Genomic DNA, 24,124 nt, shown 5'->3' on the forward strand with positions numbered 1-24,124 from the left:
ACTCTGAGTTGAGAGTCTGGGAGAAAGACTGCTCCCAAAAAATTCTTTTGCTAGATTCTACCCAGTTCTGAGCAGATTCTATGTTACACAAATTAAACATATAGTGCAAATGACTAGTAAAGCTAACAACCCACATAATTCCCTATTGAATCTTGTCAATTTAATTTAAGGTGCTTGCTAATAATCTGAGATATAAATAAGATTGAAAGAAATCAACCTCACACGGCCTGATATGGCATGAACAGTTAATCCTCTCCACTTTCCCTCACAGCTCTGAGTTACAGCCATCCTGCTTAGACCAAATGCAGATACAATAACCAGAGCTCTTCCATACTGTTTAGCATAAATTTAGCTCCGGCAAAGACCAACTTTACCTCAGCTGCAGCAGAATATAACACAGGGATACCTACTTGTGCTAAATTTGCAGAGGGCACACATAAGATAGAAATGTATCTATTTGATTCCTAACAATTACTTCTTTTGGGTGCAAGTTATGTGGCAAGTAATGAGCCAGAGACATCTCCCAAGCATCCACAAAGTGCACACCAATTCCTGAGAACATTTTCCTCATGACAGAATCAAGCTGAAGGGAATACCAGTCACTGTTGAAGAGGCTCACTTCTGGCCCAAGTTCCTGAACGTTTGCAGTTCTGATGACAATTAAAGTCTTGGGGCTGCGATCCAGCAGTTGAATAACTGCCCTCCGAATGTTCCTCAGCCGCCTGATATACACTTCCACAGGGAAAGTGCTGAAGTGGGACCATATAGTTATGGCTATCACAGTGTTTCTACCCCCAACAATGCCATCCAGTTCATTAGCAATGTAGCGCAGTTCACTCGTAAAGACCGTTGTGAAGCGAATGGGTGGGCCGTGACAGCGGAATTTCAGTAGGATATTGTGCTTCAGATCCACAGACATAAAAGGGCCCACGTTCTTAGGACTCCCCAGATTAAATTCCACTAGATCTGAAAACCCAAGAGCAAATGTTGGTTAAAGACAGCAAAAGAAAACTATTCAGCAAGATAATAGAATCACAGGGCAACAGTAGCAATGAATACATACACGGTTGTTAGAATCCTAAAGCGAAACAAAGGACGAGCATTACCACAGAATGGCTTAGGATGGAAGGGACCTTAAAGATCATCAAGCTTCTAAAGCACGGTTGCTACCCACTAGATCAGGCTCCCCAGGGCGCTACCTAACCTGGCCTAGAACGCCCCCAGGGATGAGGCATCAACAACCTCTGCAAGCAGCCTGAGTCAGTGCCTCACCACGAGTACACAAATATCACAGAAACACAAAATTGCAGACCCTTCAAGTAAAAAATTTCCTCCTAATATCTAAGCTAAATTTCCTCTCTTCCTGTTTAAAGCCATTCCCCTTCGTCCTAACACTATCTGCCTGTGTAAAAATTCAGTCTCACTTCTCCTTATAAGCTCCAGTTAAGTACTGACAGGTTGCATTGAGGTCTCCTGCTGCAGTCTTCTCTTCCCCAGGCTTTACAAGAGCAGCTTCCTCTATCTTTCTTCACAGAAGGGGAACACTAGCCCTCTAATCATCTTTGTGTCTTGTCTCTGGACCCATCCCAACAGCTCCTATATATTTCAAAATGGAGTTTCTGAGTGTTGAAATTTGCAAAACAGCACATTTTACCTTCAACAGATCATAAATGTTAGTGTTTTTTTCCAAGTTTCCAAAACTGTTTTTCTCTGGTAAAAAATATTTTCCAATAAGATCTCTTATTTTACCAATAGGCCTTTTCATTGTCACCCTACAAGCCCCAAAGTTCACTGTAAGTTTTTCAGCAAGGACTCCATTGAGTTTAAAGAAGAATTTAATTTTTGAAGGAGTCTCAGTTTCCATTTCAACACAATTTAACTGCTTTAGAGTTGGGGTGAAGGAAGAATACCTATATAATCGGTTACTGAAATTCTGTTATTTAAGGAAAAGTTAAAATACAGGAGACAGAAGAAGGAGCTCAAAACCAAATCAACAGTAGTCATCTGCTTCTGGAAGTCATTTTGCTACTTTATTCCAAAATCACTTACATTACCAGCCTAGGCATCCTCCACGAGTTTTGGCGTGCCCCCTCGTGGCCACATAGTAACTCGCAGTAGCAACAACGTTCTTAACTGGTGAAACATTTTATAATAACTTCATAGATACACAACTCGCTGCCCTTTTTCTCCTAAAGCCTCAGTTTCTACAGTTTTCTCAAACATTTGAATGGCTGCCTTTCTATCAGCACTTCTGATAACTTTGCCTTTCCTCTCCCTTTTCTTTTGACATTACTACTCAATAAGATCAACTCTGCAGCTGAGATGAGCGAACTAAAGAATTGCAAAGGTCTTCAAGGTCAAAAATCAAATAAAGAACAGTAACAACCTGGAACAGCTGCAGTCAGATACTCAAACCACTGCCTCATTGTAGAGTCTCCAAACAAGTGGATTACTTTTCCTTGTAAGCACTTGCTTATATCATCTGACTTGTTAAAATGATAAATCCAGCGTGTTCTTGGCCTCCAAAGGTCTTCATAGTAATAACCAGAAGGGGAAACAGTGGGATCTTCAGCTCTGTCCATATTGCTTGAATCTGGAAGAAGAAAATTCTCTGAAATAAACAAACACACCTTCTGTAACTTTACTGAACACATACATTTTAAAGTGAAACAGTATGATGTACAGCATACTTTAAAAAGCTCAATGCGCCACAACTCTGTACACCCAAGTATTTCTCCCCCACTATTTCTGCATCAAAACCTACTAATGACACATGACTTCTTATAGCTTCACACAAGTTTTTCTTTTTTTTTTTTAAACTTAATTTAAACGTGACTATTTAAAACTATTTAACTTACTTTGAAGCATTTTTAAGTTCAACTTCATCTGATGATGATAAAGAAAGGCAGTCTGGACAGAATCACAGAATTCCCAAGCCTCGCTATGCTTCCTCTGCCAAAACACATCTGCAATCCTCTGAGCCGAAGTACACCTTCCCCCTCTAGCGGCAGCCATGCAACAGGAGGGGATGGTAGCTGCTGGCGCTCTATAGGAACAGCATTTCCCACTGTAGCAGAAAGCACCAGCCCTAAGGTGGCAACACGCAAGGGACAACTCTATACCATCGTATTTGATTAAATTATGTAAATTCATCTACGAAAAAGCCCACAGACTGTCACTAATATTGGCCCAACCACAGAGGCTTTAAAAAGAAAATCTGAATTATAAGGACTCCAAAACCAGGAAGTACTAGAATTAAAGCTATCGACAATAGTTTTTATCTGCCCTTTGATTGTATGTATTATATTAATCTTTAATTCCATGGGTTTCATGCTTCCTGCTTTCTAGCTCCTTCCTTTCACTGCCTGGTGTAGGATGCCCCCTGAGGAGTAATTAAACAGCACCAGGGAAGCTCTGTTCTTTTGGACTCCTTTGTCTTGCAGAAGTTGGATAGTATGTTGCAAACTGGGGCCAGTAATTACAGGAAGAGAAGCTGCAATCTCAAGGTTACATCAGTCAAACATTGCCTTATTTCTCATGGCATCCAGTGTGATACTAGCACATTGAACTTTCAATGAGGTCATTAAGTTCAAGTTCCTCTTTCACCGTGTATCTGTTCTAATTCTTAAAGGCCTGGAAATGGGCTGACTCACTGCTGCAAAGAAACCCAAAGCCACAGGCTGAACAGAAAAGTTGTCAGTGTCAGCGAACTGAGCAAGCACAGAGCTGCTCTCTGAGGCCAAAGCCAACTGCACAGAACAGACACATCCATCTGTTAACACTTATACCCATCTTGGCACATAGATGATTAGTCCCTGCCCTGTTATAGCTTGCAGTTGTTTGGGAATGCAAACATACACATGGCCAAAACCATACCAAAGTTCATTCTAACTATGGTAGTTAGTGTTTTATTACATCTGCCAGAGGATGTATCTGGGTACCACAGCTACGCTAACTACCATAGTTAGCGTACATACAGTACATAGTACATACATAGTACATAGTACATACAGTATATAGTACATACAGTACATAGTACATACAGTAGTAGCTAAATTCCATAAAGATTCAAAGATTCAAACAAACACTACAGACATCTTAAAATACCCATCTCCAATAGACATTTTTGGTCTTGCTATTCCTATATAATATTCTGTGCCTTACATCAGTAGATTTTAGCCTTCTTAGACTTTACAGGAATGTTCACAGAATACAAAGCCTATAATCTTGAGACCCACAGAAAAAGCTATCAGAAAAATCTTAAATTTGGATAATTCCTTAAATAACATGTAGCAAACAAGGCAATAAGGCCAATGAAGGAAGAGGGAAAAAAAAAAGCCATCAACTAATGATGTTGACTAATCTAAACCATATGAAATAGAACCCCTACAAGGGAAGTGAAAAGGCCACCATACAACCATGTAACTGAAGACAAACTCCTGTGAAATCACAAATTAAACTTTCTATTAAGTTTTTTGTAAAGACTTTTTGGTTTAACCTTTAATTGATTCTTAGACTAAGCATATAAGTAGAAAGCTCTGACAGTAATGCCTTTATTTCCATGGAAACTACAACAGATATAGCAACAAAACACTTTTTCAGTATAGTCACCACCATTAGCTACACATTTTTGTAGTGATGAATGAGAGTGTGCATGCTGTGCTCATAAGAACCTACACCAGATGAAGTGCCCCACTGCCACTGTCGCAGCACATCACCAACAGCCTAACTGTGTTCATATCTCCTGTTTCGTCTCTAGAAATGTTTTGCAAGTGCCAATGAATGCCAGTGGGTACCATTTTTCCACATGGAAGAATTCATTGACACCTTTACTTAACCCATACTTCCATGTCGGACAGCATTCTGTCAGACTGCCCCTCTGTTGCCATCTGTCACATGGCAACAACATGTAAGGGAGTACTGACAGGAAGGTTCCACCCCTACTACTGCCATACCACCAACATGCACCTCTGACACTGTGGGGCAACATAATGAAATGGGAGGCATTACTTTCAGAGCAGCCCTTGTACATACATCAAGTGAGATGTGAGAACAAGCTGCAAACACACAGTAAACCTAACACCAGCATTTCAAATCTGTGTTCAGTAGTATACCTGCTCTTCTCCAGAATTCAAACAGCCATTACTTCTGGATTTTATAGAAAAGGGTACAAGCTCTAATCTGAACAGTTACAAACCAAGAACAGAAACAGAACCTTATAGTTCAGAAATATGAAATGTTAAAAATAAACTTTATCTACCTTTATCCCCCAAAGAAAGAGATGCACGGAACCAAAGGCAACAAAATGAGGAATGTAAGTAGGCATTAATTCTAAATCATATATCCCTAAATCATATCATCTCTATTCCAGAGTATTAGATTTACTTGTAAAGAGACCGTTCCTGTTAGAAGGAATTTCCCCGAGGAAACTGTGCCACTCCTATCAACCCTTTCCAACCTATCATTAAACCTCAGGAAATAAAAACACACTTTGATCATCTACCTCCTGCAAAAAGGGTGATATAATCAAATCTCAAACAGCTTCTATGAGAAAATATTTTAAAAATTAAACAACAGAATACATCTCATCTAAAGGGACTGGAGACAGAAGGGGGAAAATGCTGCTGGCCCGATAGCATCTTTTTTCTTTAAAAAATAAAGAGAATGGCAGAACTAAAAAGAAAAAGTGCTGTAGGCTGCTTTCTTTTATGATTCATTTGCTTAGGTCAGGAACTCTACTTTAAAATCTTATTTTTAAAAGCTTATTGAAAAAAAATCCAGAAAGCTTTCAATTAAGAAGTAAACCTCTGTCTATCATATCTTATGCAGCACATTTAGAGGCATTAAAAGCATGCAAGTGAATTTGAATTAAATAAATTCTTTCAGTTTATCTTCACACAGACTGCGCTGTAGTGTGTTTAGACATGATACAGAAAAACCAGGTTAGCCCACAACTTTAGGTTATGACACCATGTGGTAACACATGAGATACTGACAATTAAATGCAAATCACCTGATATCTATTAAATACATTTCTTTAAAAAAAATACATTAAGCTTAGAAAACTCCTCACAGCTACTTTTGCTAGATTAATCTGAGTTTTCTAAGCAGTTAATTTTATATCTATGAGTAAATACTAGAGAAAACAAACTTTCTTGCTAAAAACTCAATTTACATGTCTTCTTAGATAAACTTGACATTAATCCTTAGTAACACAAAAACTTCCACCTTCAACACAAAATAGATTTAAGATTTCTATTCCATAACGTGAAAAACTAACAAATCCATTACTACCTCATGCTTCTTGCTCTTTATTTACATATGAATTAAAATAAAAAACTTTATAAAATCTACAATACCTGTAAATGCATTGGGCTTTACAATCACTGAGTCAGGTCCACTGGAGAGTATTGGCATTTTGATGTTCACATCGCTGGAACAAAAATTAAAATAGTCATGTAAAACTTGAAGGTAATGTCACAGGCCTATAAATCACTGTACTTTATTCACTTCATATAAGCACACAGAACTCAGAACTCACAGTAAGAATCTTTTTTCCTTAGATGGATATAACTGAATTCATTATTCAACTTCTTTATGACCACTATCACTGTTTTCAGTCAGAATACAAGATTTCAGAGCACATCTTACTGGCATAAACCTAGATAAAGCCATTAAGCTATTAGAAGTCTGCCATATGCTTTGAGGGATTAACCACAAAGATTGGAAGTTCCCAGCTTGGGGCACAGGGACCTCTGCCAAGAGGCAAACTACTTGAGAGGACATGCTGCCACAGCAGTTCCCAGCTCTGCCTCATCTCAGTAACTGCTTACCTCAAGTGGAGGTGGCTGTTGCTTTCAGCCTCCATAATGCCACATCCTGCTTCGTGGTACATGGGGGGTTTCTAGCAGCCCAGCACTATCACCACCTGCAATTTTAGCTCTACTCTACATTGTTGGTGGTGACAGCAGCATCAGTCAATATCCAACAAGCCTATCTTCAGCATGACAGCAGTTTGTTGAATATGGAAGCAAAGCCCACACCCCTACAAATGAAGAGCCCTCAGAAGTGCTTGTTTGAGGACAAAACACTGACGATCTTGCATTAGACCTACACTGCTACTGTACAGGTTGGGCAAAGGTAGAGATTTACTACTGAGCTTCTGCTTTGACTTCTGTTACTGTTACAGAGAATTTTTTAATACTTTTTCCTCCATTTAAGAAATACACTTACAGGGAAATTCTATAGGTCATTTAAGTCAGTGATCTCAAAGTTGAGCAAAACAAATAAGGCAAGGAAATTTTGGACTTTCACTTGGAAACATCAATCATCCATAGTATACAGGTGACATATCTGAACTGAGAAAGTTCCAAGTTTAACTTACAAACACTATAAAGAATAGCATGCACATGCACATGCTTTCTCCCTCCCTAATTGAACTATTTAGGGCTGCTACCTTAACATCCTCCCCAGTCCAAACCTCAATTTAACATGCAGCTGAAAGTTCGCTTCGCTGCATTTTTGGAGAGAAAGGCAGTAGCACACAACTACAATTCAGACACAACACAGTGGCCACCTAATTTCAGCTGACTGAACCCAATAGGGTTCTGTGATTGAAACCTATTGGTGAAATAGAAGAGATTCCCACCCTTAGAGAAGGTGTACATCTTCAGGAGCAGGTGTTTGATGCAAGTAGTTGAGTATTTTCTTCCCCTCCATCCTAAAGTTAGTCTTAAAAACTAAAAACACATTTTAAAAATTACTAAGTACATATAAAGTCAGTAACATACATACCTTTGGAAAAAGAGGCTTTCTTCATGTGTCAGAAGGCCTTTCTGATATCCACCCTTGGCATGGCTGATTCGGCTGGCACAGGACAGTTTTCGGGGCTTGTAACAGAACCAAGGCTCACCAGTGTAGAGATCCGTGAAGTTACAGACTGGAAGATCTCCAGGCAAGCATACATTGCACTCAGTAGTTTCTGAATACCTCCCAGACTTGAATGAGCTTTTGAAATAAACCCTGTCAGGCCTTTCTTCTCGTAAACGCAGGAGGACTTGGACAGCTTCACTTGGATGGACAAGAGTCACAGATACTTTGACCTCTCCTGGCCAAAGCAAAGTAAAGAAGACTTTGTAAAGGCCATTACGGCAATCTACAATTCTTCCTGTTGCTCCAGCCTTCAGCAGAGGAGAGTGGATTCGTGCCTGTAGATAGTCTCCACCATATTGCTTGGATTTTCCTTGGAAATCCTTCACATGAACAACCACCTCTAACTGGTCACCCACCTTGAAGATCCTGCTGGGCTTCACAATCTCAAAGTCACTGTGCAACGGATCAGTGCTGTGTAAAAAAGCAATTTTGCCATCAGAGGGTTTTGGCCATTGTATTGCAGCAAGCAATGATTCTTCTTCTGCTTGTTCTCTTCTAGACAAGATCTGCTGCTCATAACCACAGTAAGGCTTCCTGGTAGTTTTAGTTGTCTGTGATAGAGAAGGCTGGTCATTGTTCTCTGTTATCCAATTTGATCCTGAGACTGTGTAGTCATCCAGGTGCTAGAAGGGGGAAAATAGAGTACTGTGCTATTAAACAAAACACAATGAATAACAGATACTGTCTTGTGAAAGGACCCTAAGAACTGGGAGCTTGCTTCACACAGCTTTGAAGCTGATCAAACGAAGCAACTTTAGTAGAACATACAAACTGACTATCTTGAACACGAGATGTTTTGGTTGCAGCTAAGCAGTGCTTACAGGGAGTCAAGGTTTTTTCACAAGTATTACTTAGCATATTTGTATGTACTAAGTAACTCCCCTGCTGTATGTAGTATATTAGCATATTAAAATTAAAGAAAAAATAGATAACTTCACAATGTTCAAACGTCCTTCTTATCTAAAAGAATGTAAGCCTAACAAGAACAAGAAACGTACAGGTTTCGAAGGCCATTATGTAAGAAGTTGCTCAGCTTAGAATGAGAGGACAATGAACACACTGATGTAGAACAAATATAATTAACATGGATATCAAACAGAAAATTGTGTATAAAATACAAAATCGTAAATTATAACATTTTAAATATGAAATGTAAACCAGCAAGTACCCATCAACAAGATACATTTTTAATGATTTATAATAGAACCTTCTGCTTCTGTTTTATTTGTCTACCCAGGATTTTTAAGAACAAAAATGAAGTCCATTAAAGGTAATTCAGAATTATTTCTATTTCCCATCGAAGCAGGTAGAAATGTGAACAAGTCTCTGCACATTACTTTTCCTAACCCAGTACATTTCAAGCAAAACTGAGAACGAATCTCAAGCACGGTTCAACCTTAAATCTTGCCTATATACATTTTTAAATTAAGTAAAGTTTCTATCTATGGATACCTTCTCTACTTCTTTTCTTCTGCTCATGTACATAGATGGCATAGAAAATACTGCATGGTAAGATATACGTATATATTTTAAGTTAGTTTTATATTTCAACACATCCAGCAGGCTGGTAAGCATGCCTAGGTTCACAAAAGCATTTAAGAATCTTCCTAAGGAGGAACGTGGGGGAGAACAGGGATGTTTGTAGAACTCTCAAATTCAGTAGAGATTCTCAAGGGAAAGTTTCTTCTTTTAACTTGACTCAACAAGGGGAGGTAGGATAAGGGAGTGGGATGGAAAAAAAAAATAAAACCATATACATCCTTTAAAATGAAGACCACAGACACAGCTATCTAAGAAAGTCTTAATAACAGGCCTAACACTGTTCTAATTTTTTGTAGATTTCTTCATTTTTAACTTATTCTATCCATCAGAGACCTACTCATACAAATGATGGCTATGAGGTAGCTAGTCTTTCTGAAGCATCTTCATGAGACTACCTATATAACTCAGAGGAACAGGGCATAAAGGACACTAATCCAATCTAAGTTCACAAAACAAAGCAGAAAATATAGTTCAGTATTCCCAAAACAGCATACCTAAGCAGGCTTTTTAGCACAGTCTCAAGCCAAAGTGCTTTATCTGCACGCAGCTAAGCTCTCAGACGAGAGCTGTCACCTCAACTCAAGCATCTCCAAGTTATGATAAAGCAGAATTGACCACACCATAAATATTTTCTTTATCAACCTTCAAGGAGGAGGGGAAAAAGAAACCACATCCTCTCCACAAAGGTAAACACAAAACTTTCTCCATACAATGAAAGATGATTCTTCCTGTAATAACCTCACTCATCTTTACAGACTTCTTCAAAGCCCAAATAAGACAATGTATTATTGCAAAATTATAAGCTAAGAGGTGAAAGTATTGCTACAACACATACAGTATTCACAGGAAAAAAAATTTATAGATTAGCTTTCCTGGTTAAGGCAGGGAAAGATTCAGAGCCAATTCATATACAGAATATCATTGATTGGAATTTCCAAACTATCTTCCTTTCTGAAGAGGTTCCCAGGCTCATTTCCAAACAAGTGTTCAAACTCTCCTATACCCAACAAATAGGCAATCCCTGGGATATACAACTCTGTCAAACACTCAGTCCATTCAGGCAGAACCATAGGCTCTACAATCAGCAGAAAAAAAAAAATCAAGTTTTTCATAGCAGGCAAAAACAAACAAGCATCTCAATTCTTTTCAGGAATCCTTTTCCTAGATCTTAGATTGTTTTAGTTTCCAATGTAATCTCCATACTGAATAACGCTTGTCCTGCTTTATTTCCACATATACTCTATTCAAAATGTCTTGACTTTAGAGGATTCCTAGCATTTGTTTATTTACTGCTTTCTGAAAATAATCAGAACCTAAATGAGATCATAAATTAATTTAATGGATGTCTACCTAGTAGAGCAGACAGGACAGATTACATGTCAGTTAAGAACAAACAAATCTGTGAGCTGTCCCTGGTGCATAAGAGCTATGTCGTAAGCAAGTAAAAAAGGAAGCTGCTTCTTCAGCTTCTAGCATCAGCATCCTTGCTGCCAACTAATTGAAAATAAGGTGTAATGCATAACATTATAACCCCAGACAGGCAATCACACTCACAAAGATATGTCCCTGCTCATAGCAAAGGAGTAAGAATAGATGATACTTAAAGATGCCATCCACATCAAACCTATGACATTCTAGAAGTGTTACTGGTGTTTTCATTAGATCTGCAGCAAACACTTGTTCTCAGTTAAGTGCACCAGCACAGTTGGCTGATAAACAAAAGAAGCTGAATCTTTCAGTCACTGCAGAAAAGGTGGATCTTCATCTACATTTCAAAGCCCAACATCCATCCACAAGTTGTAACTGTTAGATTTATGACCGTTGCTCCAGATATACTTCACCTAACTATCTACATCCGTATAACATCAGGGCAGGAAACATCACAGGAGATTCCCAAATGACAAGCATGGAAGTAAAAAATGTAGTTCAAGGTCACCCAACAAAGCCTTAATTCATACAATACAGAATATTTGAGACTGGATACCAGATACTGAAAGGCCAGTCGTCTTATTCTCAGTCATTTCATACTCCAAATACTTTAGCCCCCGTTGTCATCTACAACGGGCATGAGATCAGCTCCCTGTCTTTACTGTAGCACAGCACTGAGTGGGTGCTAAATAAATTAAAATGTCAAAGTCAGTTCTAAAAAGCCACCACCTGGCACACAACTGCTCCAGCAATTATCTGAATGAGATGATCTGCAATTTAGAACCACCACAAAATAAATAAATAAACTAGCTTTGTCACATAGTTCTTCAGTTCAGTTCCAGCTGTCCGCTTTCAACCACTCTCTCACCCCTGCAAGGTACTTCCCCTGTGCCCACATACTGTCTCTTTTCTAAAAGCTTTCGAACAAAAGAATACTCACAACCAAAGTGAGCACCCCTAAAATGAGACAACTGGTACACCACACAAACACACTAGTAATCTACAACCATGATGTTGCTTCCTGGCAACAACATGATGCTTTCAGTTATTATCTAGAGGGTTTCTCATCTGCATAATAGACACTTACTGTGAACAGTGCCAACAGAAAGCAGAGTGAACACGCTCTTACTGCATTTTTCTTTCTGCCCTCAGAATTCTATCAGAAATGCAATTCACAAAGAAAGAACATAGTTTTGAAAGTCAAAGCTGTTCCTCATTCAACAACCTTACTGAAATAAGGCAGAAAATCAACAAGAGATGACAAAAGAACAGCTATCTTCTACACCACACAAAACAAGGTCATACTAATTCAGACCAAAGGTCCATCAAATGCACTGTCTTGATTTCCAGCAGTTTCCAACAGCAGGTATGCAGGGAAGAACACAGGCCAAACACACTGTGCTACTTTCCCTAAAGATTTATCCAATGTCTAGCACTTTATGGTTAAGGAGTTCTTCATCAGGGTTGAGATCTTCACATATTAATTATTAATACAGAAACATCACTTCGGGATTATGTTACTTCTTACTTCTCCAAGAGTGCTGGAACGGGCTGCCCAGTTATATGGTAGAGTCACCATACCTGGAGGTGTTCAAGAAACATTTAGATGTTGTACTAGTGGGCACAGTTCAGCATGAAATATTGGTGATAGGTGAACAGTTGGACTGGATGATCTCAGAGGTCTTTTCCAAACTGCCATTCTATGATTCATCCTGACTCTTTGGTTATGTTTTCTAGCAGCTACTCAGTCCTACTGCGAGGACTTTAGTTATTATGCACTGTTTCCTCTGAATCTGGCACCCACAGTTTTTAACTACGTCTCCATTAGTAGTGGGACAAGCAATTAACATTAATTTGTTTGTTGTTTTCACTATGTTATGTGTTCTTTTATATCTCTTATCTGAACCTCTTCCAAGAGAGCAATGTCTTTTTAGGTACGAGAAAGAATTTTACAGTCCCTCTTGGACAACTTTATTTGGGCATCATTAGCCAGGAAGATGAAGAGTTGCGAAGTGGGATACATGCAATTTCAACAAATAACACATTTATCAGCTAATAAACATGAAAGATAACCAGGATTTACTGTTAGGCTAAACATTATGTTCACCTGCCAAATGCTACACTGAAAAGTCTGGGCAAGCAGGCAGCCACTGGCAAGGGCCAGTCCTCAAGGCTCCCTGTAACCGATCCTCAGTGATGTTATTTAACCTGGCTTTCAGTAAGACTCCCATGATACCCCCATAGACAAAATGATGAAGTACATGCTACAGAGATGCAGATTAAACTGGACTGAAAACTGGCTGAACCGATATGCTGTTGTGATTAACAGCATAAAGTCCATCTGCAGAAACATGGCATACCAGGAGACACTAATAGAAGTAGACTCTGAAAAATCTGGAGAAGACCATGAGGGGTTCAAACTAGTTTGTTCTGTTTTTCCTTTTATTACCCAGATGGGAATTATAGAGAAATTGGAGTCAGAAGTATACAGTAGAAGTACAAGAGGCAACTTCCACGTGCACATAATGATAATGTTCTTTTCTATCCGCAGCACTGAAAGGCTGCCCAGCCAGATTGCAGAATGCCTGCTCTCTGAAGGGCATCAAAACATGACTCAAGAACACAGTTAGCAATCCAAACTAACTTTGGAGTTATCCCTTTGACTAGAGCATTGAAGACCACCATGCATACCTTCTGCCCTGAGTTCTTCCATGATTCCAAGTTGTAGGTAAACTGCCAATCACAGTTTTAACCTTACATCCAAAATGGCATAACACTGTTCAAGCTGTTGGCAGAAGAAACCATCTCCACTTACCTCTAACTGAAAAAAATTATGGACCAGCACCACAACAGCCAGTACTGCCATAAGAAGGCAGAAGATTTGCAATCGGAATGAGTCACGCCACATTGTCCGCTCATGTCTTTTCCTCCCATGTTAGATGCTGCCATGATTTCTACTCATCACAAACACGAAAGTCATTTCGTCTCAGTAGTGCATGCGTTAGTTCAGCTGATTTCCACTTCATTCCTGCGAATGCATTTACAAGAATTATCTAAAGTCCCAAAAACATTACTAGAAGTAGAGTTGAACACAGAAAGCATACAAATGGTGAAACTCTTCACAACAACAATTGGTTTAACAGTCTTTGTAAGTCTAAAAACAGTACTGTTCAGATTGCCATAAAAATCTATAATTCTAACATGTATGTCAAGGCAAAAATATCATAAAGGTAATCTCACCTGTATTTGATAGAGAAAAACAAAAAGAAGAACCTGAGACTTCTTTTATCAACTAAGCAAATAACTATCATGTAAACACAAATGGACCAGCAAGAACAAGGAGATGTTACAAAAAAGGAAGGAAAGGAATGGTCACCTCTCTCTAAGGATCTAGGCTAGCAGGGAAAGAACTCCAAGAGGAGGAATTGCCTTCAGTCGTGCTCCCAGGGCTGAGCAGGTCTTTTCTCCAGGTGCTCAATCACTGGTTGAGCACCATGACTCAGCAGTCCCCTATTAGGCCACACTATCACCATCCAGACATCATAAGTCCAAGCCTTTTAGCAGAAACTTGTGGTTTTAGGCATCCTCACATTTACCTGATTGGAGACTCCAAGTTGTTACCAAGGACTGACGTCTGAAGCAAGTCTCTGTAAGAAAAAGTATATCAAGCAGAAGGCTGAGAGAGGGAAGCAAATAACTAACACTTACCAGTTCAAGAAGAGATGTCTAACAGAGCTGGATGCATTAAAAGAGAGTAAAAACTTTAGAACTCTTCTAAACATTAGACTACATCTCTGATTTTTATCATTCCTTTTATATCATGCATTTTTACATAAACCTACTGGTTAAAAAAAAATTCTTGAAGAATGCAAGATTGTTCTTATGAAACATATTATGCAATAGCCATGCATAAATCTTAACATTCCAGAAATGTAGTGTTCTCTTGATGCTGCTAGATAGCTGATGAAGAGCTGTGATACAGAACCACAGACTTAATTGTTGATAAACTGCTCTCACAGCTTAGTGCTTTTTAAGTTCATGTCATGGTGTTATGATTTTTTGTTATTGGTGTTCCACATCATAACATCATGTAGTGCACTGGGAGTAAAAGAGTTAATGCTCCAGCTCCGTGGATCATCAATAGTTACAGATGTGGCTGTCTCAGAAGAGAACTACTTTGTTCCCCAGAGGACTGCGCATTGCTTTGTATTTTTATGTGGTTTCACTCAGAGGGAAAGATAAAAACTGTCTGCGGTCACAGGACAGTCTCTCTCTCCTTTGGGATCGGCTCAGCAGTGGGTGCTCGCTGCCATCTCACCTTCAGTGTTAGCATAAGGCCTTTGGTTTTATCAGACACTCTCTCTTGCTCATTTTATTTGATTTATTAGCTTCAATTCCAATTATATTGTATTATATTGTGCTATTTCGCATTCCGACATCTTATATAGTAAATGAGCCTCCCTCCTCAGATTGTTGCCGCTGTTTTGTTTTTAGCCCCATCTCCCTTCTCCTTTTTCACTTTCCCCCTTCCTCGGGGCATAGTTCCATGGGTCCCCCACCTCAATCATCCTGGCACTGAGCCAAACCAGCCCTTAAACCGCTGACAGTTTGAATCTTTTGTCTTCCTTCTTTTTGAAGGGGACAATTTGAAGGCAGTGATTTCGAAAGCTAAACGGATTTCATTCTTACAGAAGGAGAAGCTCTGAACTTGGAAACGCACAACAGATGGCAGGCAGAGGCAGTCAAAAGAACACGGTCCCTTCAAATCCAATATTCTCAACACAGCATTACTCACAGAAGCATCTACCAAGTGCAACAACATCAAATGATTTAGATAAACTCTGCATAATTTTCCATAAATAGTTAAGCTGAAAAGCTACAGTATTCGTTCAGGCTGTTTGAAGAACACTGCATAAATTTACATATAATGACATATGGAATATCACGATTACCTAATTAAATCTTTCACTAGACAAGCATAAATTAGAATTCTGAAATATACTACTGGATAACCAGGACAGTCTCAAAATAGATTGTATGTGGAATTGCTTTGTGAGGATTATATGGATTATAACTGCAGTTGCTTTGCAGAGAATTACAGAGAACATAGATTTGACTGATGAACAAGCATCATCAAAAGATGAAAACATCCATTAAAATAAAAGTATCAAACTGACCAAATGCAACAAAAAGACACACTTCTTGCAATATCTCTGTGTTAATATAAAGTATTAATTTTGGATAAAACAGAGGCTAGTCTTTAAAGTTATCTTGCACATACTCTATGCATTTCCTAGACTGCTTCCTCTCTGTTGTACTGTATTTCCAGAAGACACCTGGGAATTAGCTGTCCCCCATGAGAAGGGCTGGCAATTGTGAGATTTCTCCTAACTGCACATAAGAATAATTTATCTACCTCTCCATTTTGGTTGGGTAACAGACTCCCACTTTAACATCAGCCTTACTGACCCTTTCCTAACTCCTACCTAGAGACATTCAACCCTGTCATCATTACTGCCAAGCTTGATGTAGCCAAGGCATGCGCTAACTTACAGGGTCACCCCACCTCCTCTTCTGACTCTCTTTCCTAAAAAAAAAATTCACGTATCCATCAACTCCAGGCATGTCAGTAGCTCACCATGCCTCATTGAGGCCAGTCACATAGCCCAGAAACTTGAGACTTCCTGATTCTCTTATTTCCCCAATTGTGAACATTTGCATATAGACACTCAAGCTGAGCCTCTAATTAAATTGTTTTACTGGATGAAGTAGCTGGAATTGCTCTGTGCTGCTCTTCAGGTGCCCTCCTGGAGACACCTGATCCCTTTCCTGGCACTGAACCAGCAACAAATCCATGGATTGAAGTTCCCCTCCTATGCTAACTGTAGTTTAAAAGCTCTCTCCATCAGCTTGGCAAGGTTGTAACTGAAGATGCTCTCCTCATACACGTTTCATAGCTCTCTTGCTAAAAAAGAAACGTTGCTCAAAATACTACATTTCTGTAAAAGCCACATGCTCCAAAATAAGCAGTAGCGTGTCTTTAGAGTTTTCTCAAGCAAAGGCCTCAACTTACTTCAAGTTTCATCATCTGTGAAGAACAGATATAGTTCATCTATTACATAACACAAGTCATCTAAGCAAGACAAAAAGCCTTAAATTCTTACTCTATCTTTGAAGTGATCTCTGGAGCCACGCATCTAAGAGGCAGAAAATATCCTTAGAAAAAATGAAGAGAAAAGAAAGACGAGTATTATATGCACATAAATGTGTATACATATAGAACTGCAGGCTTTGGAATTGACTTCACTGAGTCCAACCCTCCACTAAAGCAGGTTCTCTACAGCAAGACACGCAGGTAGGCAAACTAGGTGAGCCTTGAATATCTTCAGAGAAGGAGACTTTACCACCTTTCTGTGGTGGTGATCCATCACTCCTCACAGTTAAGGTTTTCCTCTTATTTATATACAGCATCCTGCTGAAATGCTGTGATGTGATGGAAAACACAGAAATGACAAAAGAATAGCAATGTCCTAGGCTGCAGCAAGTGAGGACTTACTCAAATGTAACAGCCACAGAAATGAAGGAAAGAAGCTGTCTACGTTCAGAAGGTCTCAGGTACACAGGGATCTCTAGAGATAACCCTGCCTACAATACCAACCCTTAAATGAGGTCTAGAAAGGGGTGGATCCTAGCTCCACATCTTCTAGTCACGCAAGTGCATTCCACGCACCTGAGCACCCCTGGGTTGGCCCTGCCTTCCTACCGGGTGCTCAATCACTGCTTCAAGCTGTGACTCAGCATTTCTGTTACATCTGTGTTCCAGTTTGTGCCCACTGACCCTTGTCCTGTCACTGCACAGCACTGGAAAGAGACTAGCACCATCCACTTGACTTCTGCACTTCAGATATTTATGGATAGTGATGAAACCCCCTTTCTGTGTTCAAATTTCCAGACTGAATGGTCCCAGGTCTCTCAGCCTTTTCTCATACAGCAAATGTTGCAGGCCCCTTTTATATGCATAAATATATTTATATACAGATATACATACACAAAACATAACGTGTGTGTATACACAGCATTTTCTTCCAGCAAAATTTCTTATGCTGGTGGTTCGCTTCCAAAAGTAAACAAAATATGACAGACAGTTAAGGTTCTTTTTAAGAATATCATTTTTTTTTCTATAGCAAATCAGGGATTTTTGTTTTGAAATCTTTTTCACTTTGGTCCTGCACTTACTTTTTTTCTGCTCATTAAATATTACTGCTGTTAGCTTTGCACCACTTCAAGGTACTTACGCACGTCATTTTGTCCAAGGTTAGAAAATAAAAAAAATTAAAAATGAAATTAAGGACAGCTTCAATGAGCAGTCTTGGAGTTCTGTGACGCCCATTCACGTGCGTGTTGTTGCTGCTGAAAATCGTATCATTAAATATCATCACCCCTCCGCACAGCTGTGATCCCTAAGACGAGCATCTCACTCTGGGGACAGCTGCTCCGTGCTAAGGCGCTCGGCCGCTGCAGCCCCAGCAGATGAGACGCGCTGCCGCTTCTCCGAGCTGCGGCTCGCTCCTCAGCACTGACATTCAGAGGTCATCACGAGCCACAGGCAGGAGCTCGCTTTGCTGCGGCTCCTCCAGCCTGGTAAACACGGAGGAGGAAGGGGGGGATGGGGGGAGTTGAAGAGAGCAGCCAGGAAGCGCTGCAAGCCCGCAATGCAAACCGTAACTCTATGATTAAAACGCTCTTTGTTGTTTTGTTGGGTTTTTTTAAGCTCGCTCTTCCGACCCGGAGCACACCTTCCTTCCGGCTCGGAGCCGCCCGCCCAGCAGCGGCCGCAGCCCGGGAGGCCGCGGGCGGAGCCGGGCAGCCCCACCGCGCCGTGAAGCGCCCGCCCGCCTTCCCGCCCTTTCCCACACGGCCGCGGCTCCCCCTCACCGTGATGCCGGCCGCTCCCCCGGGCCAAGAGACGATAACTCCCACTCTCACTGCGTCTCCCCTGTCGCCTCGAGCCCGATCCGCTACTGCCATGGCCCCACCTCCCTGCTCCGCCCCACCCTGGTGCTGGGTTTGGTGGTGCGGGGCTGGGAGGAGTGGCTGGCACACCGGAAAGCTGTGTGGCCGTTCAGAGGTCTAGATGATCTCTAGAGGTCCCTTCCAAATCCTGAATTCTGATTCTGTGATGAAGCTGAGGAGGTTGTAGGCCAACAGCAGGACCTGTGCTAGGCACACAAGTGACAGCAAAGCAGAGAGGGCAATTGGGCAACAAGCCACGTTCAAAGTGGGAATTTCAAGAGCCCAGGAACAAGCACACTGAGGCAAGTACTGAGGACAAGTACTGAGCCTAATGCCCTGCATCAGAGCTGTATAGAATGTTCAGTCCGGTAACAAGACACATGCATTTGGGTTTGCCATTGTAATCACTGTGCCTACATAGGAAGAGCTCTATCCAAAACATTCACACGCTAGGTACTACTTCTGTGAATTCAGGTTAAAGAAAGCATGGGTGTCCAGCCTTCTGGCTGCACTGCTCTGCACTGAGTGAAAATAAATTGTCTGGGGACATACATGAAATATAAAATATAGTTAATGTATGTAAGTAACAGAACTTTTTAAAAAAAAGTGAGAAACAAAAAACGTGGAATATTTGACATTGCAACCTTTCTGAAGCAAACACATCAGTCTGGTTCAGTGGCAGTGGCTGCAGTTCTCAGTGAGCTTTTAAGGTGTTCAACAGACATTTCTGATGAAATATTACTCTCCCTGTGCTTCGTGCTTCAACCTTTAAAATAGTTGTTCACAACTTCCACCGCCCTTCCTGGCCATGGGTGGAATGCAGTTGGGTTGAAGGTTCAATTGCATGTCTCCTAAGGAAAAGGTAGTATGCTCACTTCTTCACAAAGAAGCTGAAAACACACGGAGCGGCTGAAATATCACCATGACCATAGTATTTTAGCTATTATAAATGTTAACTGCTTGCTCACGTGCTGCCCCATCAGCCAAAGCTATTTAGAATCAATCACGTGACACTGCTTATACTTCTCCTTTTCCACATATTACAGTGATGATTACCTGCTAGGGATGAAAAGCAAAGTCTCAACAAAGACTTTGTTCAAAACAAATAGGAGGCATTACTTTTGGAGCTATCTGTGTATAAACTACCAGTCAAAACTTGAAAAATTATCTGTCTACATAAACAAAACAAAATACAGGTGCCCTGTATTAATTTGTTTCCCCCTTCTATGTACTGCTTGCTGATTTTATAACAGTCTTATTACTCGTTTGCATCTTTCCTGAGCCTTATGGTGCTTCAAACCTTCCTACAGCTTCTTCAGTTCAAAGTGAGGCCCCAGGCAAAAGCATCTAATTAGTGTTAAATGTTAGGCATAAGCTGTCTGTAACCGTACTGATGGTTGGGGTGAGGGGATGGAAGATAACACCACCACCAAAACCTGAGCTCGTCAGAGGAAATAGATACCATCATGCTCTTCTCTGCCACGTTTTACAGTTCATCAGCCCTCAGTAACTAGGAGGGATCACCACGCCCGTTTTCCCCATAAATTGCTTATTACTGAATCCAGTCTTGACGATGGCGTAACACTGAATCAAATGTGTTTTTCTAATCTCTACCCTGATAAATCTTTATGCCTAAGAGGGGTTTAGTGAGATTTGGTAGGTCAGGTTGGTGGTTGGACTTGATCCTGAAGGTCTTTTCTAACCTAGATGATTATACAATTCTCCTAGAGAACTCTGTGCAGAATACTAGCACATATTTTACTTTATTAGACTATTAACATGAAAGTGAGGGCTGATGATTGAACCAATGGACTCCAAGTAATGAATTCCAACTTCAGTGACATCTGATAGCAAGCTGAGTATAAAAATTCAGTATCCTACCACATACTGCCTTTAGAACAGTGGACTAATAGATGTACCAAGTCATGAATGCTAATGCTTACCTTGTCATTGTCATTTTGCAGGTCTGAACAGTCTCTAAAAGAGCCCTCCCATTGTAAGACAACAGCTAGTAAGAGTTAGGAAAGTACCAATTAACAGTTTCAATAAACATACAAATCATTTATTTAAAATTCAAAAATCATAGGTACAAACAAAATATGTAAGAAACAATAAATTCAGAAAATGTAAACACTTATAGAAAACATATGAACTGTACCAGTTTAATGACCCACCACTCTTGACAGAAAGTAGTTAGAAGCAGAAAAACAAATAAATGTCCAATTGCTATTTCTTCAGATTCTAGTTTAGAGGTAGAGTACTACTGTGAAAGACTCAACAAAATTTAGTTCAGTAGAGTTATGCTACAAGTCAATTTGGCCCATATATTTATAAATGCAATTAAGTCATAAAATAAGTTCCTTATTGAGAGCTCTTTAATTTATACAATAAAATCTGATTTGGCACTTTCCAAGAAATAAAGCACCTTTCCTGATAAATGCTGTTTTATGATTCTGCAAGTCAAGGATCCTGTGCTTTTTCCATTAATGAAACAGAAAGCATTTAAAAATAGGCTGAGAAAGTCCGGATTTTTTGGCAAGTTAACAGAAAGTAGTATTTTTTTTTTCCCTACAGTATTTCGTCCTAGAAAGACAAACAGGGAAAAAAAAAATCCTGCAACTCCAAAGGGAGATTATGAAAACTCACAAACACTCTGTATTTATTTATTTGGGTGGCACGGTCTTCAAGGTAAAACAATAATAACAATAGTAATAATAACACACACACACACAAAACAAAAACCAGGGAAAGAAGCTTCTTTTGACACTGTCTAAAAGCAGGGGAACTGAACAATTCTACATTTTATTATCAGTGAGTCTCCACTAACTGCTACAATTCTACCTTCTAAAGATAAAGTATGTGTGAGAGACACACTATAACTTCAAGTCCAGTACAAAGTTCCCAAGTAGTCTTAAAGGAATATACTGTTGATTTTTCTTCAAGCACCCTGCTGCAAGTAGAAATTAAGCTTGGAATCCTTCGGACAATATTTACAAATCCATAAAAAAACAGGAAAAAATTGCAAATTCAGTAACATACAACATTATTCAGGAAAACCAGATATATACAGACAGACTGGCTGCTAAGTGTATTATTGAAATTGGTGCATGCAAGTAGTAGAGACCATGGTAGCTTAAGGAACTTAACAGTAACCTGTTAAACTTTCATCATTTAGTGAAGCAGGGATGTTCTCAAGTATTAGTTGAAAGATACTTGTGTTCTAGAAGCAACAAAATCAGGTTTGGAGTCTTAATGCCATCTTGCTTTGTGATATAAGAACACTACCGAAGATGTAGTTATGGTAAGCCCCAACTTAAACAGCCAGCTCACAAGCACTCCACTGAAGTACGACCCTGTTTCTTTTAAGTAAAAGAAAAAAGTCATGTCAAAGGTCAGAACCTTTCAAGTACCCCACACCTCTGCAGCACATGCTTATGATGTTTACAAAATAGCACCACATAGTAACAGTCACCACAACAAAATGTTCTGAGTCACTGCATTCATTCAGCGGCTAAATATTTCATGAGAGTTTTAGGTACAGAGAACAGAGTTGTGACAGTTAAGTACAGTTTGTGGAAGATTGCAGAAACAAGCTCACCTGCTTTCATTAATGATGCACTGCCTTGTGTTTTTCTTTGTAAAGTTACCTAACACACAGAGGAATCAATACAAGCCAAATACCTTAAAAAACAAACTTGAAATATAAAGCACAAGCATGCTTGCTTTGATAATAAACTATACTTCAAACTATCAGCTGAACAGCATCAAACATTATATACATTAGAAAAACGGCATTCTTGATTACATGGAAGATTGCAGGATATGTAAAATATAAACATACTCAGTAGAAAAGTGAAATAGCAATGAGTTGATGTTACTGTCAATCAATCAAACATTAAACCTGGAAACTCATTTAAGTGCATCGCCATCTTTGTCCTTGTTCCCCTCTTGAGAAGAGCAAGTGAAGGAGTCACCTCTGCCAGATTAACCGAAAGGTTTGCATGAGCCAATTACCTCACTGGGGTCAAAACTAGTTGCATTGGTTCCTCATTCTGAATAGTTAGACTAAGTTGCATGTAGCCAATCTTTACAAAGCAAATTAACAAAGCGCTTAAGCCATACTCACAGCAGAACAGACAACACTGCCAGACAACCAGTAGTAATCTCTTCCATTGGTCAGTCCATGCCAAAAAAAACCCTTTTTTTTCTCCTACAAAGTATATTCTTCTGTTGAATACCAAAGCCTTGCAAAAGCAGACTACCAAAAGACATTCCTAATTAATACAGGAAAGTTTCAGACATGGATTTTCATATTTTCAGCCTTTTGATTCTTTTAGGAAATCTCCATCACCTCCAAATGGAGGTGTGCATCCCTGTCCGTGGAAAATTGCAGACTTGGATGAAGAAAGCATAAGTAGATAAACAAGAGCAAATGTTAAACTGTACATTACATTTGTACATTTCCATATACTGATTTTTTGAGAGTTCAGTATGGATTTAATGAAGCCACAGTGAAGTACGAATTGTTTGATTCCTTATTTTGCCACTGCAGCCCTTATTATGCATTTCCCTGTACATGTTTCAGTAGCCACATTGAAAGTATTCTGCGCATGTAAAAACTAATTACTTTTAGCCCCATAAATAGTAATCCAAAGTTTCATCTGTATTTGATTTCTGTACCTTCCAATCACATGCATACACAAGATATTTTTCAGAACATCAGAAAAGGTCTACAGCACTTCAAAGATTTCCACCAAAAATATCTGATAATAAGACAAGACATGTTTAGCTGTGTCTTCATAAAATCAATTTTGGATTTACAGGATACAAGTTAAAAACCAAACCAAACCAACAGCTGACCTAAGCATTGGTTAAAATAAGTTTTCTTGCATTCATGTTTGTACATTCTAATAATAAGTGTTAAGAAATTCTAGAGTTTCCATTAACAATTTCTTTCATCAACTTTGCACCCTTTGACATTTCCAAAATTCAAGTTGTTTCTTCTCAAACGTTGCCAAGAAAGAGACACTAGTAGAAAACAGAGAGATATTTATAGCACTTTGATGTCTTCAGCGATGCATTTTTATCCCAACAGCAGTCTAGTTTTTTGTAGATCTGGCACATGCAAATCAAGCACTCTGCTGCAAATGAGACCTTATTGTTTCTTTTATGTAGCTGCTGCCTTCAGACTCTACAGTCCAATAACTGA

The 24,124-nt window shown here is 39.5% G+C and overlaps 1 protein-coding gene across 2 annotated transcripts; it reads right to left on the reverse strand.

Annotated features, from left to right (window-relative positions):
• Positions 1-246: 246 nt before the first annotated feature.
• NXPE3 (neurexophilin and PC-esterase domain family member 3) lies at positions 247-18,929 on the reverse strand. Of its 2 annotated transcripts, none has more exons than XM_065741991.1 (7): positions 18,838-18,929; positions 14,499-14,549; positions 13,718-13,930; positions 7,795-8,555; positions 6,360-6,433; positions 2,387-2,593; positions 247-966 (listed from the first exon to the last, which is right to left on the reverse strand). In XM_065741991.1, the coding sequence occupies exons 3-7, from the start codon at positions 13,808-13,810 to the stop codon at positions 416-418; spliced, it is 1,686 nt and encodes a 561-aa protein (XP_065598063.1). In that variant the 5' UTR covers positions 13,811-13,930; positions 14,499-14,549; positions 18,838-18,929; the 3' UTR covers positions 247-415. The 2 variants fall into 2 exon arrangements, with proteins under 2 accessions (XP_065598063.1, XP_065598062.1); XM_065741990.1 differs by having other exon boundaries at positions 2,387-2,611.
• Positions 18,930-24,124: the final 5,195 nt, after the last annotated feature.

This window comes from Cyrtonyx montezumae, unplaced genomic scaffold (genome assembly GCF_038088225.1).
Source record: "Cyrtonyx montezumae isolate F1298 unplaced genomic scaffold, pur_monq_1.0 scaffold_3, whole genome shotgun sequence".
In the NCBI taxonomy this organism is placed as follows: domain Eukaryota; kingdom Metazoa; phylum Chordata; class Aves; order Galliformes; family Odontophoridae; genus Cyrtonyx; species Cyrtonyx montezumae.